General features: G+C 44.3%; 6 protein-coding genes across 6 annotated transcripts; 3 read left to right on the plus strand and 3 right to left on the minus strand.

Annotated features, from left to right (window-relative positions):
• Positions 1-89: 89 nt before the first annotated feature.
• V865_002604 (uncharacterized protein) lies at positions 90-3,027 on the plus strand (the record flags this gene model as incomplete). The annotated part of the gene is made up of 6 exons (XM_066226404.1): positions 90-160; positions 224-323; positions 390-1,345; positions 1,478-2,072; positions 2,135-2,333; positions 2,744-3,027. 6 exons carry the CDS (start codon positions 90-92, stop codon positions 3,025-3,027), a joined length of 2,205 nt encoding a protein of 734 aa, XP_066082501.1.
• A 1,353-nt stretch (positions 3,028-4,380) lies between these two features.
• Positions 4,381-6,536, plus strand: V865_002605 (uncharacterized protein; the record flags this gene model as incomplete). The annotated part of the gene is made up of 5 exons (XM_066226405.1): positions 4,381-4,653; positions 4,727-4,860; positions 4,921-5,371; positions 5,435-5,883; positions 5,969-6,536. The coding sequence occupies 5 exons, from the start codon at positions 4,381-4,383 to the stop codon at positions 6,534-6,536; spliced, it is 1,875 nt and encodes a 624-aa protein (XP_066082502.1).
• Positions 6,537-6,828: 292 nt separating this feature from the next.
• V865_002606 (uncharacterized protein) lies at positions 6,829-7,953 on the minus strand (the record flags this gene model as incomplete). Its single annotated transcript, XM_066226406.1, has 4 exons — positions 6,829-7,125; positions 7,210-7,311; positions 7,378-7,667; positions 7,755-7,953. The coding sequence occupies 4 exons, from the start codon at positions 7,951-7,953 to the stop codon at positions 6,829-6,831; spliced, it is 888 nt and encodes a 295-aa protein (XP_066082503.1).
• A 322-nt stretch (positions 7,954-8,275) lies between these two features.
• On the plus strand, positions 8,276-9,744 carry V865_002607 (uncharacterized protein; the record flags this gene model as incomplete). The annotated part of the gene is made up of 4 exons (XM_066226407.1): positions 8,276-8,828; positions 8,908-9,102; positions 9,195-9,377; positions 9,452-9,744. 4 exons carry the CDS (start codon positions 8,276-8,278, stop codon positions 9,742-9,744), a joined length of 1,224 nt encoding a protein of 407 aa, XP_066082504.1.
• Positions 9,745-10,053: 309 nt separating this feature from the next.
• On the minus strand, positions 10,054-10,877 carry V865_002608 (uncharacterized protein; the record flags this gene model as incomplete). The annotated part of the gene is made up of 2 exons (XM_066226408.1): positions 10,054-10,463; positions 10,562-10,877. 2 exons carry the CDS (start codon positions 10,875-10,877, stop codon positions 10,054-10,056), a joined length of 726 nt encoding a protein of 241 aa, XP_066082505.1.
• A 287-nt stretch (positions 10,878-11,164) lies between these two features.
• Positions 11,165-13,193, minus strand: V865_002609 (uncharacterized protein; the record flags this gene model as incomplete). Its single annotated transcript, XM_066226409.1, has 10 exons — positions 11,165-11,193; positions 11,249-11,338; positions 11,401-11,668; positions 11,744-11,862; positions 11,938-12,053; positions 12,129-12,339; positions 12,434-12,614; positions 12,694-12,851; positions 12,922-13,007; positions 13,168-13,193. The coding sequence occupies 10 exons, from the start codon at positions 13,191-13,193 to the stop codon at positions 11,165-11,167; spliced, it is 1,284 nt and encodes a 427-aa protein (XP_066082506.1).
• Between the last annotated feature and the right edge of the window lie 326 nt (positions 13,194-13,519).

Consider the following 13,519-nt stretch of genomic DNA (forward strand, 5'->3'; position numbering starts at 1 on the left):
TAGACTGGTGAGTTCTCGTACTGTCAGCAGTTTTACCGTTATGACGCTAGCTGACAGCATCTGTCTATCTGCCATTGTAGAGGTACAATATGGGGCCTATGCTCACCTCCTCCAACGTCTATTGGGCATTTGCGAATAGAGGTTATGTGACTGATCCCGAGTGAGTACCTTGAAAGATCAACGGGAAGGATTGATGCTGATACAACAACTTCGTTGAATACAGATACGTGAAAGCTGTGATTAGGAATTATGTGCATTTCAAAGCCCAGAGGGGGAAATCGAAGACTGAGATATCAATGAAGTTGGAATACCTGGAAAGAGAGGTGAGATACAGATACCCTTATCCGAGAACTGGCATGAGGAGGTGCAGCTGACTTTGGTTTTCAAAGTTCCCTCAATTCGCATATGCCTTCCGAGCTATCAGACAGGAGTACTCTTTATCCCCTTCTCGGATTTTACCTGCTCCTAGAGTGACATCCAGTAGTGCTAGCAACAGTAACAATCTCCGACGGACACAGACAGCTACCACACCTAGTCGAACTTCCAATACCAATACTATCACTCGTACCCATACGACCGTAGGAGCTACAACCAATAGAGCCACCACGAACAATGACGATGAACCTCCCCCTCCACCTTATCAGAGCCAAGATCCTGATCCAGCATCGACTAGGATACTCCAGGAATCACTAGCGGCCGAAGCTGAACTGAGAGGAACTGTACCTGGCCAAACTACCTCGACAGCAGCAACCCACAATAGCTCACCTCCGACATCAGCAGCTACTCAACCGCGAACAGCTGGATCGGCCAACGCGGAGGTCGACGACGGACCTCAGCGAGTACCTAGTGATCCGGAGTTGGCGAGAATATGGGAGGAATCCCAATTTGAGGAAGCGAAGAGGGCTAGTCTAGCTTGGCAGGTGGAACAGCAGGAGCTACAGGAAGCAATGAGATTGAGTTTAGCAGAATCAGAATCCAGAGGAGAAGGTTCGTCCAGCGCTACGGCTGGTCCGAGCAACTCTCATCCGATAAGTACCATTCCCGAAAACCAGTCAATAGGGGGAACTAGTAGTCACGGTTCAGATATGAGAGACTTAGTCGAAGGTATGGAAGATATGATCATCCCTGGATCCTATAATTCAGTCCAACCATCAACTTCCACATCCACCTCAGACAATCAGAATGACAATCAACAACTTCAGAATTTACTCGATGAACAATCTAGTTCATATACCGGTCAGACACCCCTTACACCCCAGAAGACAGGATTCCACATCCAAAGTAAAAACCCCTTCTTATCGTCCAACGAGAAAGAACAACTTCAAGCTATGGAACAGGCTGCTCTGTCTACTCCCACGAATCAACATTTCAGAACTTCCAGCCTCAGCTCACCGGGATCATCCTATACTCAATATACTCCACCAAGTGGTCCTCCCCATCAACAATCTTTCTCATCCATTGCAGAATCTGGACCAAGTCATAATCAGTCCCACCCCGCACCCCCTGATCAGCTTGCTCAACAACATACGCCACCATCTATGGCAGCTGGATCGAGCTATGCACACTACACACTACCGTCTGAACCAAGTCAACAACTCTATACTCCCCCGCCTGGACCACCTCCCAACCATCTCCGTATAGTCACTCCCACCTCACCTACTTCCAGACCTCTACCTGCAACTCCTAAAGATCAATTCCCCTGGGATGGATCATCTAGTCCCGGTAATGGTAACGGTACAATATCAAGTCCGATATCTCACAATCAACCCAGCTTGTCTTCACCTATTGCCGAATCACATAACAGCTTGCATCAGACATTGCAAGGCACACCGCCATCCTTACCGGCAAGAAGAAAATCATTCGTGCCTCCACAAGGGAAAGAAGACGCCTTGGAGATGTTGAAAGATTTCGATACTGTGTTCCTAGTTGATGATAGTACGTCTATGGCAGGGGAGAGATGGTCAGAAGCGAGTCAGGCTTTAATGGAAGTGGCCGAGATTGCCGCAAGGTACGATGAGAACGGGGTGGATATTTATTTCTTGAATAGTAAGAGGGTAGGAAAGGAGTTGAAAGTGAGTTGAACCGCAACCAGCTTTACTGTCCAACGTGTGATATGATACTGATATATGTGTAGGCTGCTCATGAAGTAGAAGATCTGTTTAGGGGATTGGAACCTAAGGGTGCTACTCCTACTGGAATGAGATTAGAGAGTATATTAAGGGAATATATGGCAAGATTAGAAAGGTCTCAGACTACTTCGCCGATGTCTAATGGTAGCGGGAGCTCGGATGTATCAGTCAAACCTATGAACTTGATTGTCGTGACTGACGGGGGTGAGTAAGGTCCCTTTGAATATTTCTTGATCTCCTATTCACGTTCTCTACCATCTCTCCGTGTTTTTCTCCACCCGGAACCCTTCGGACTCGCTCTTATGAAGAGTCCTCTCTACTCGTCTTCCTGTACTCTTGTCTCCCTTCCATCCCATTATCCTCTTCTCCCCCTCGCGTTTCCTCCGTCACCCCCCCCCCCATTCCCCTCCCCTTGTCCTCCAATCGTTCTCTCTCTTGTCTTTCATTTCTTCCCCTCCTTCTCTCACCCCGTGACCTCACCGTAACTTCGCCCCTGCCCCACTCGTATAATGCTTACCGAGCTGACGTATCAGTTTTCGCCCACCCCATCATCCATCGCAAACAACTTCGTCACTCTGATCCTACCCTCGACCGTGACGAATTACTCTCATCAGCTCCTACCGACGATCCCGAATCAGTAATAATATCAACTGCAAAACGGCTAGACAGGGGTGAATATCCCTTATCTCAAGTGGGCATACAATTTTTACAGATTGGGAATGACTCTGAAGCGAGAGAGGCTCTGCAGGAGTTGGATGATGGGTTATCTGCTGCGCACGGTGTGAGGGATATAGTTGACACGGTCTTGTATAATGGAGAGGATATGAGTGCTGGGTTGATCATCAAGACTTTGTTGGGTGGAATTAATCGAAGATTAGATAGAAGAAGTTCAGCTTAATCTGGTATGAACCTTGATTGTAACGTATTCATATCTTAACAAGTCATCATCAGCAAATGCATCTTATGCCAAATACGAATATGATAAATTCCACTGTACCAACGAGGTAAGGTAAGGTAAGTCGCCCCCACAAAATTAAAAAAAAAAAAAAGATAAGTGGGAATCTAGCTTGAGACTGATCGTCGATCCAGCCCTTAGAACATCACTTTTACCCCTTTTCGGGGGGAGTTTCTTATAAGAGTCGTTAGTCAGTCTTGTCGGCAAAGGACAAGCACAACCACAACTACACTAACGACTCTTCTTCCTACTGCCGATCAAGTAGGGAACATACAACGATCACGATTACAAATCATTAATAACTTGGGACAATTTTTAAGCCATATTTATCATTATTTTTTATGCTTTTTTTTCTCTCTTTTTTTTTTTTTTTTTTCGGAAAAGTATGAAATACCTATAATCACAGAAAGGTAGTTGAGACCTCTTTTGCGGATTGAATGTATAATGCCGGAACAATAAGATTGCACTGCCACTTCGAAGACCGCATTTTCCTTACTTACAGGACATTACGCACTCCTTGTCAACTTGCTGATATGAATCAGTGCATATACATACACATCATGTTCAACAGGGTACTTCACAAGTCGTATTACATCCTACCATACTACTATCATCCACTCTGAGAAGGAATCTTTGAGAATAACAGAAGTACTACGAGAACCATACTTCATGCTCCTGCGAACCCCTCCGAGAGGGGTGGCAAAGGGTCATCCAAAATAAGGGAAGAGTATCGTGCTTGAGATAGAACATCGTTGGATGATACCTGCATAGCTCCTTGAATTGATATAGCGAGAGTACACATGTATGTATACAGCCACCCTTGAGTCTTCAAGTAGGTGATTGGTCGAAGTATTATGTTTGCCACATAGCATGGCATAACCTGAGGATGGTTGATGATGGTGATCGCCAAAGATCAAGGCACGGATTAATACGTTTTAAGGATCAACACAACGAAAAGTGACGTATGTATATGGGTGTTTGCAATAAAATTGAAAAGTGGATTTCGACTTTCTTAGAAGGATATCACACCACAGCTAACATTCTTGAAAGCTGGTCTATCAAGACCTAAAGAGGCTCACAGATATCAACAAAGCTCATCCTCGGTGTTGATACAATTGGCAATCCGTTTCCATTGGTGGTGCTCAAACTCGGACATAACCGCTCGATACGCCTTACGTCTCTCAACGTACGAGTCCACCTGGTCCTTCCACAAAGCAAAGGCACTCGGCTCTCATCTCACTGATCCAGATTTTTCTCTTTGCTTTTGAATCGCTCAAGAAGTGGGCTGCAAATAAAATGTCGAAACCCACTTCTAATCGATCATCCGTGTCATCCTCCCCTACCCGAACTAGTCCGGCCGAGGAAACCACCACTCTCTTGCCACCTACCTCTCAACACCCTCATGCGCACCCCCATACACCCGCTCATCCCCATGCAAGGAAGACATCGATCAGCACAAGAAGCGTCAGTGGAAGGAGCGTAGCGGGGAGTGTGAGGAACTATGGTGCCGTTGCTGGACGACCTGGTCCTGTGGAGCAGGCTCCGAGAGTCAGTAAACTTGGTCAGAGGGTATGCCCTATTTCTTTCAAATACATTTTATAAGAAGCTTATCATTTGTGTTGTTTGTATTTTGGAATTACAGAGAATCCTCACGACATTCCCATTACAAGCTACATTCTTCATCCTTACTTTGCTCACTTTTGCAAGTTTCGTCTTATCCCTTATATTATTATTAAACACAGTACTAGATTTCAGTGTCAAATTCTTACCTTATAGGTAAGTCAGTCTTCCCTCTCAGATGATATACATCCTTCTGACTGGGTTGAATTATGTTAGAGGATCTGGTTTTGCCGAATTCTGGATTTCCCTCATCGGCTCATGGATAGGCTTAGGAGGTGTATTATTCTTCTCTCATCCATCTTATCTATTTTTCCTAACAACACTTATCACCCTCATTCTTCATATACCCATCTTATTCCTCGCATTGCTCTCACCAAGTCTCAAGAGATCCCATGCGCCCCTTATCCTGGTCCCGCTCGTACTCACAGGATCGACCTTGATATTCACATTACTATCGAATTTCCTGGTTAGACGAGCAAAGAAGCAGGAATCATTGAGGATAAGTCGGATGTTGACCGAAGCTGCAGGTAGAGAACGAGCAAGTGAAGAAGGCACTGCGAGAGCTTTGGTAGGTGTACAGAGGAAAGGATTCTGGGGCAGGATATTGGGTTTCTTCGGTGGTGTGTTTGGGTTGATAGCTGGCTTGGCTGGATTGGTATTGGTATCGGTGAGTCAAGTTGATATGTCAAATCTGCTACAGATGCGCTTTTATCTGACGGGAATCATACAGTTATTACTTGTCGATCTTTCCATCTCGGCATATGACGGTTCATTACCTCTACCGTCCTCTTCATCCCAATTGGTAAAAGTTCAACCTTCCTCCTCCCAATGGCCAATCAACATCCATCTAGCATGTACATCATCGAACTCTTCTTTACCTATCATAGTATACACGTCGTCATCCGGTGTACCAGGCTCCTTGGCCTTACTGCCATCGCCCTTACCTCCCGCTAACGAAGGTTCCGAAAATCCCGGCAGATGGCTATTCGACCTGCAAGAACAAGGTAGAGTAGGGAGGATATGTACGTGGGACAGACCAGGATACGGTTTCTCAGACGTACTTTCCAATGCGGATTTGGGAGGGATCGCAGATTCCTTATGGGAAGCTTTAAGCAATGCCGGTGTGATTAGGAAAAGTAAGGAGGAGGGATTGATCATGGTCGGTGAAGGATATGGAGGGTGAGCCTTCGTTCAAAGCTGTTTAAAAGATATCAAACGATTGTCAAGACTGACAGATTCTTTTTTTTTTCTTGCTTATGAACAGCCTCGTGTCGAGAGTCTTCGCTTCACGCCATCCTTCATCTATCCATTCATTCCTCCACCTAGACGCTCAAACGGCGTCTACCTATTTCCATGAACCATCCACTACCCAGTTCCTATCCCGTCTATCCTCTCGATTGTTCCCATCACTCCTTACGCCCCTTTCGCTTAATAGACTTCCTTCGGTACTGTTGAGAAGGTCGACATCGTTATCTAGGATATTAGCTTCTTCTCATCCTTCGCCTTCCACAGCGAGACTTAATGAGAAATTGAGGAAATCTAGATTACAAGAGACAATCGGATCTCAGTCAAGGACTTCAGCAAGTTTCAGAGTATTGCTGGAATCGGGATATAAATATCCTTCCACGAAACCTGCTATTGTAATTAGCAGTGAGAAGCGGATGAGAGAAGATGAGAATTGGGCAGAAGGCCAAAGAGTTTTGGCGGAAGAGGTCACGTCGGATGATGGATTGGTTGATTGGATTAAAGTTGATAAGGTAGATCATTTCGTTTGTGAGAATGACGGAAGGCAGATCTGTGAGGATTCGATAGTAAAGTTATTGAAGCAGTAAAAGAAGAAATCAAGGTCGACCCCCAAAGCGAGGAAAGGAAAAAGGTATGATTAGTATCAGTCTGTGGTGTTTCGTCTACTTGTTTTGTTTCACAATGTCATTGTTAGCTCGTATACGTATTAGTCTTTATAATTTGAGTTATATTTATTTCGCAGCTATTGATAGTTGACGTCTTACACGATATGTCATGAATACTTGTCAAACGTTGATCTGCGTCACCATCTCAAGAAGATAAAAGAATGCATATCTATACAGTGGGGTGAACACCAGTTCGAAATTTCCTTTATCCTCCCTACGCAAAGACCTTCTTTCTACTCAGTGTATCTTCAGGTAACTCCTCTCTCAACCTCTTCTTCCTCTCCTCCCTATCAGTCTCACCTTCCTTCCTGACTCGGTATTTCTGTCCGGCCTCTCTCTTGATGCTTGCCCTAGTCGCTGCGGGAGATACAAACTCTGGGTTAGAGTATAGCGTGGGTCCGCCGAATGACCCTTCGAAGATTCGGATGGGGGTTAGAACGAATCGTGGACCGATCTCCACGAGGGATGGGATGGGTGGACCGGTTGGTGTGAGAGGGTCTTTTTCGATGATCTAGCGGTTATTCACGTTAATTAGTATTTTCCCATTTGTGGGAAAGCAGAGTTGGAAAGGTTATATGTAAAATGTATCACTCACTTGATAGTTCCTGAACCAAATTTTGTTATCCAACAGAGAGAAAAGTAAGATATGATCGATAAAAGGTTTTAATCTCCTTGAAGTTTTAGGTACACTGAAAGTCTACAAATATCGTGATACATCACATCAGTATGACAACTTTTCATGGGAGCATGACACCACACTTACATGAGTTAAAACCTCTTTCATCAATTTCGTACTCTCATCACCATCCCAAGCACCATCAAAAGTCACTAAACCCCTTGATCCTTTCAAACAATTCCCCGTCATCTTCAACTCGTCCATCGTATGTATATTCTGTACATGACATTTGATCGATGGTCCATTAGGTGTCCTCGAGATCCATAGGTACAGATCTTCGTGTCGCCTAGCTTCGAAATAGAGTGTATTGGAACATGAGTGAAGGTCGGCGAGCTCGTTGATTAGGTGTAAAGACGATTTGGTATCGAGTTTTGAGTCTACAGCGTAGAATAACACAGATCAGTATAACCAACCAACGATACTACATGATGCAGCGGATGAAATATATAGAGAGGATCACTCACCCTTCTTGGTATGAGGTAATAAAACTTCCAGATCCCTCATGAGATGTCTCATACGTTGAGTGACACCTCTAGAACATAACATCAAGGTCTTGTCTTTTCTGGGTTTGTACCCTTCGCTAGGTCCTGCGGTTGCATTATCTTTGGATTTCTTGTTTTTACCCTTTTGGATCTCGGTGGATGTTTTGAGTAGAGTGGCCATGATGATGGTGGTGGTCTGTCGATACTGTATAATCCCTATGGATATGGATAGTAACGAATAAATCCAAAAATGTTGTGTGAGTGAAGGATGCAACTGTTGAAATATTTGCTACCCAGGAACCAACGACGCTAAAATGAGCTACCCATTTAATTTACTCGTTTCCAACGGAACAGAGGGTAAACAAAATGTTCAGCAGGATGGAAGACCAAAGTGCATGTCTGAGTATGACATCTTCCTCGCAACCTTCTTCTGCCATGTATCATTCAAATACCCTCTTTCAACTCACAACTCATCGTCTTCGGATCGAAAGATCACTCTCAGGATGCCTCGCCGTCAGGGACCTTCTCGTTCCTTATTTGCCTCCCTTCCACTAGAGCTCAAACAATCCCTTCGATCTCAGTCCTTTACGTCAGAGGAAGTTCAAGTGAAAGCTGAGAATATAATGGATATAAGCATGAACGGGATGCTCAACACTCAACCTCAATCAGATAGCGACAGTGAGATAGATGAAGATGAATCATCCATCAGATATCCAAATGGTCACAATGTGGAAAAGATCAACAATGATTCGAACGTAGTAGCCCAAGTCCCTAATGCAGTAGGACCATCAACGACAATTGTAGTAAACCAAACACTCGACACAGCTGGACCAGGTCCATCGACCATTGTCAGATCCCGAAGACACGTAGCTCATATACCTCGATACGATCCCACCGAATTTGTAGGTTTAGGTCAACAGACGCACAAGAAAAGGAAGAAAGGTAAACAACCTTTACGAAATCCTTTGAACCCCTTTGTAGGACATGAATGGGATTGTACGGGACTGGTAAAGAGATATACGAATTACACGGAAGTTCCTCAAGATTTGATGAAATGTGAGTTTTGCTTCCAGGTTAACTGGGATTTTTGAGGGTTGGGTTTTAACTCGTAGCTTGTCGCGATCGTTTTCAATAGATTACGCACAAAGACGACTATACTTCCCATTATACGATCATCTCCCCCTACTTCTAGATAGAACAGGATGGTTCTCCATCACTCCTCAACCCATCGCTGCTCATATTGCGAATAGATGTAAATGCGATCTGATCATCGATGCGTTTTGTGGTGTGGGCGGGAACTCGATTGAATTTGCTAAGACCTGTGAAAGGGGTGAGTAAACTCGTTGCACTGTCATATCATTCAAAGACTCAATCATACCATGTCTGAGAGGTTGATACTCATACTGTTAAATTATAATGCAGTTATCGCTATAGACAATGACTTGACTCGATTGAAATTAGCAAGACATAATGCTCTGCATCATGGCGTAGCCGATCGGATAGAATTTATTCACGGGGATTTTGTCACTTTCGCCAAGTCCTTCGTAGCGAATACTAAAGGAAGGGAAGAAACTGTCGATGTGGTTTTCTTGTCTCCTCCATGGGGTGAGTTTAGGTTTTACCCATCTAACATCTTCCTCCCAAACTAGGCTAATAACCTGATGTTACTTCTGTTTTAGGCGGAATCGATTATCTCAACACCCCTTCTTCCACTTATCCACTCTCATCCATCTTGCCTATACCGGGGGACGAGCTGTTCGAGCTATGCACGACGCTTACACCGAATATAGCATATTATCTACCCAGGAATACAGACTTGAAGGAACTTTCGACACTTGCCAGAACGATTCAGGGGGAAGATCCAGATGGGAGAGGAAGGAATAGGGAATGGGTGGAAGTGGAGGAAGAGTGGGTGGGAGAGAAGTTGAAAGCTATCACAGCGTATTTTGGCGGGTTGGTTGCTGATGAGTGAAGAGGCGTACTATACCAAGGATCGGGATTCCTTGGACAGATTCACAATCTAGCAGAAGAATGTGGAGGGAAATAAAGGTGTTCAATGTATCATAATGTTATTTCATGATCTGTATGTATGTATATGTAATTGGTAAAGATATAGTGTCAAATATGTATAATAGGGAAATGCAAGGTATATCTCAATATTGCACAAATGATCTTCTCCTCCTTCAATCATGCATACATTGTTTGTCCGATTGGAACCCCTTCGCTTCTCACATTGCTCGTCGTGTCGTGTCGTATTCGTCACAAAAATCAGCCATCGCTCTCATCTCCCTTCCTTCGGCTCACATCTCCCTATCTTCCTCCCACCCATCCATAATCCCACGCCTACACCTTTCGGTCCTATAGTCCTCCTCAACTCGATCTCATTACCTAGCACACCTTCCGATAAAGCTTTATTCCACCATAAACTTTTTACTTCTATTTCCTGACCCCCATCATCAAACGGTCCCTCTTCTTCTGCTTCGTGTTCAGATTGTGCTCCTGGGTCTCCGCCTGGCAGGTGAACTAACATGAGAGGTATATTCGATGACGTACTGTATAGCATGGTAGATTTGGTGAATCCACTTTGCGAAATCAAGATTGCTATATCTTCCTCATAAGGATTGAGGGAACTGTCGGAGGGTTCGGATGAGGACGAAAGTGATAAAGTGGAAGTGGAAGATGGATTACTGTCTATGAAATATGAATAGCATTTCGACTCAGCATCGTCAATATCACAAGTATTTGAAACGTGATCGAAACATGTTGAAGAGAATGGTTGAAGTACTTACGAAACCTCAAATTACCCATCACACCTTCCAACTCCCTAACATTCCTAGGTCCCAGACTTTTCTTTTCGGCTTTACATTGAACTATCACCCTTACCCTTCTGACGCTCTCATTCTTGGCCTCAGTCATATCACCAGACATCCTAGGTGATCTGGGCAACCACCACCAACCCCGCAGATCTATCCCTCCATCACCTGCACCCCCCACTCTCCTGAGATCCATATATAGCTGATTGTTCAAGTACTTTAACGCATGCTTCTCGAATGACGTGCCGATATCTAGAGTAGTGCGACCTCGGAATTTTGGGAGTATGGTCATTGGATCATTGGGATGAAGTCATACACAAAAATTACTGGTACGGTCTGAGATGAAATAACGAGTAGTCTTAGTGTTTTTGAGGAGATGGTGAAAGCGATTTCTTGCTATTCGGTCAATTCGGTTCGATCATAATTTCCGATGGAACCGACAGAGTTCAACAGTTCACCTCATTCAAAAGTCGAAGAAAATTCATGCATGTATACAACAATAAGACAATCACAGCAACGTAGAAAGGTAAGCATAGCACAGCATGTTATGGCATAACATCGAAAGAAAGTCTCTACAACTTAGAAATCCATACTTTCCTGTTTGGCAGCTACAAGATAGCCGAATCAGCCTCAACCCTAGTCTGAGCTACAAACCACACTCACCTCGCTTAGCACCTCTACTATCTCTCAATACCGCCGCTACGTGCTTCTCAAACATCTCCACATAAGGTTTCAAGGAGGTTTGTTCGTATTCTGAATCACAAAAATAACTCAACGTCAGCCTACTCCTTTCTTTCACTGAAGACCCTACTCACCCTCTGTCCTTCGTTGACTACCCGCCTCACCATTTTCCATCGCCGCCGCTCTATCCAGCTCACTCAACAGTTCACCAACGGTAGGGACAGTATCGGGATCAAAGTCATCTACCAAGTCCGGATTGACAGGTACACAGACTCTGCCCGTACCGGGATGAACACAGAAAGGAGCTTTCAACAAGTGATTTCGATGTTTGGATACTTCCGCGTCGATTCGGGGGTATGTATATTGTAGGATCACATCTTGCATTGCTTTTTCGTATTTTCTCTATTTGTTATGTTCAGTATGTCACACGACGTCCATCAAGTCTTCTGTGGGAGCAAGGTAGAAAGAAGCACTTACAAATAGCAGTTGATTGTTCTTCTTCAAACCCCCTACGGCTTGCTGCAGATCCCCCCATTTATCTACACTTGATCTCGTTGGATCACTCTGCCACTCTCTTCTCAAATTACCGATAACCTCTGTCGTATAATCGTATATGTGATCAGCCATCATCAGAACGAGCGCCTGTACAGGGATAAGTGGATGTGTCTCACCTCGATCTTGGGGTAAAATAGACAACAAAGCTTCCCATCCTCTTTCCGTGGCAAAACAATCCTGATCATGCAAAACCAATTTTACAAATTCCATCTTCAGGTTCTCCAGTGCCTCGCTAGAAACACAAGACATCAGTCAGTCACTTCCGAATGTTCTTGACATATGAATAATTGGGTTATGGTTGACTCACTTCAAAACAGGATGTAAATCCGCATCATCCTTATTACCTCTCACATTAACTTTCTTAGCCTGTTCTTTACCACCTTTAATGACTTCCAAAAACGTGACCAGGGATTTACGTTGATCATCATTGAGGTCTAAAGCCGCTGGGTCGGATATCCAACAATGTATACCTCTTCGACCGGAATATACCCATAAGAGATGTTTGAATCCGAATGATTCTACGATTCAATCCGTACCACCAAGTCAGTGATGGTTCCAAACCGAAGACTCTGACTAATGGGGAGTGCTTTGACTAGGATGTAGTTGACTCACCTCTCAAAGCATGATCCAAGACTTTCACAGCAGCAGCTATATATCCCCAACACCTTTTACATATTTTCTTGTCTGTACAGCACGTCCGTATCTCATCGTAATCCGTCATATCAATATCGAAGACCAGCTCTCTTCTTTGAGGTTGTAATGCTCCTGCAGCGAGGGTTTTCCTATCTCTTGGCTACGAGCAAGTATTTAATTTCCATTCCTCCCATATCAGCTTGATTTCCTCGGGAACAAGTGTGATCAGAATGACTCACCCTAGCCGAGTATTGAGGTCCAATTTCGAATCTTGAAGGGTTCAAACGTATCAATTCCTTTTTGAATTCGTCAGAAGTATGGAAAGAGTTGTATCGGATGTAGACATCTCCTGCTAGAGTGAAGGCAAACTCTCGGTGGGTGAAGAGCTTTGATGGGACTGGTACGATATGAACAGATACCCAGATCAGTAGCGTCATCCGAACTTGATGAAAAAATGATCTACTCACCTTGATCCTGGTTTAACCATAAGAAGAAAGGTCGATAAGGGAACAATCGTCTGTAGAATGCGTTCATCACCTGGGGTGATGATGGGCTAGATCATGATGAAATGCTTTAGTATCTGTTGTGCTTCGAAGGAGAGGAATGTACATACTCGTAGTCGACCATCCTGAAGGAAATTCATCAGCAATCGGCATCCGCGTCCATGGCGTCTGAACAGAAAGAAGCTCAAAGGATGCACCACTGATACTCACGGATCATCTCGAACAGGAATGGGCATGCTGACTCGGTACTCTCAATCTAAAGCTATGGGTGTTGGTACTGGTATGAGTATCGCTTGCTGTAGATGATAGACACAGACTAGTACGAGTACATGATGAGATTCCAATATTTCAATTCGACGCGTTGATCCTTCCAACATTTCTTATTCCTACCACCCACGCGTCAAGAGGCTGATCCTATACTGTGCGGAGTATACATGTATCTCCGCTGGACACGGGCGGGCCGTTGTCGTGCCTTTGGCTGTGATGATCGACGGTTTGACGGTTAACGCACGTGCATGATATCTAAGATTCTGGTCTAATTTGGGGAGTTCTAACTTTTTTT

The sequence above is a fragment of the Kwoniella europaea genome, chromosome 1 (assembly GCF_036810445.1).
Source record: "Kwoniella europaea PYCC6329 chromosome 1, complete sequence".
NCBI classification, from domain to species: domain Eukaryota; kingdom Fungi; phylum Basidiomycota; class Tremellomycetes; order Tremellales; family Cryptococcaceae; genus Kwoniella; species Kwoniella europaea.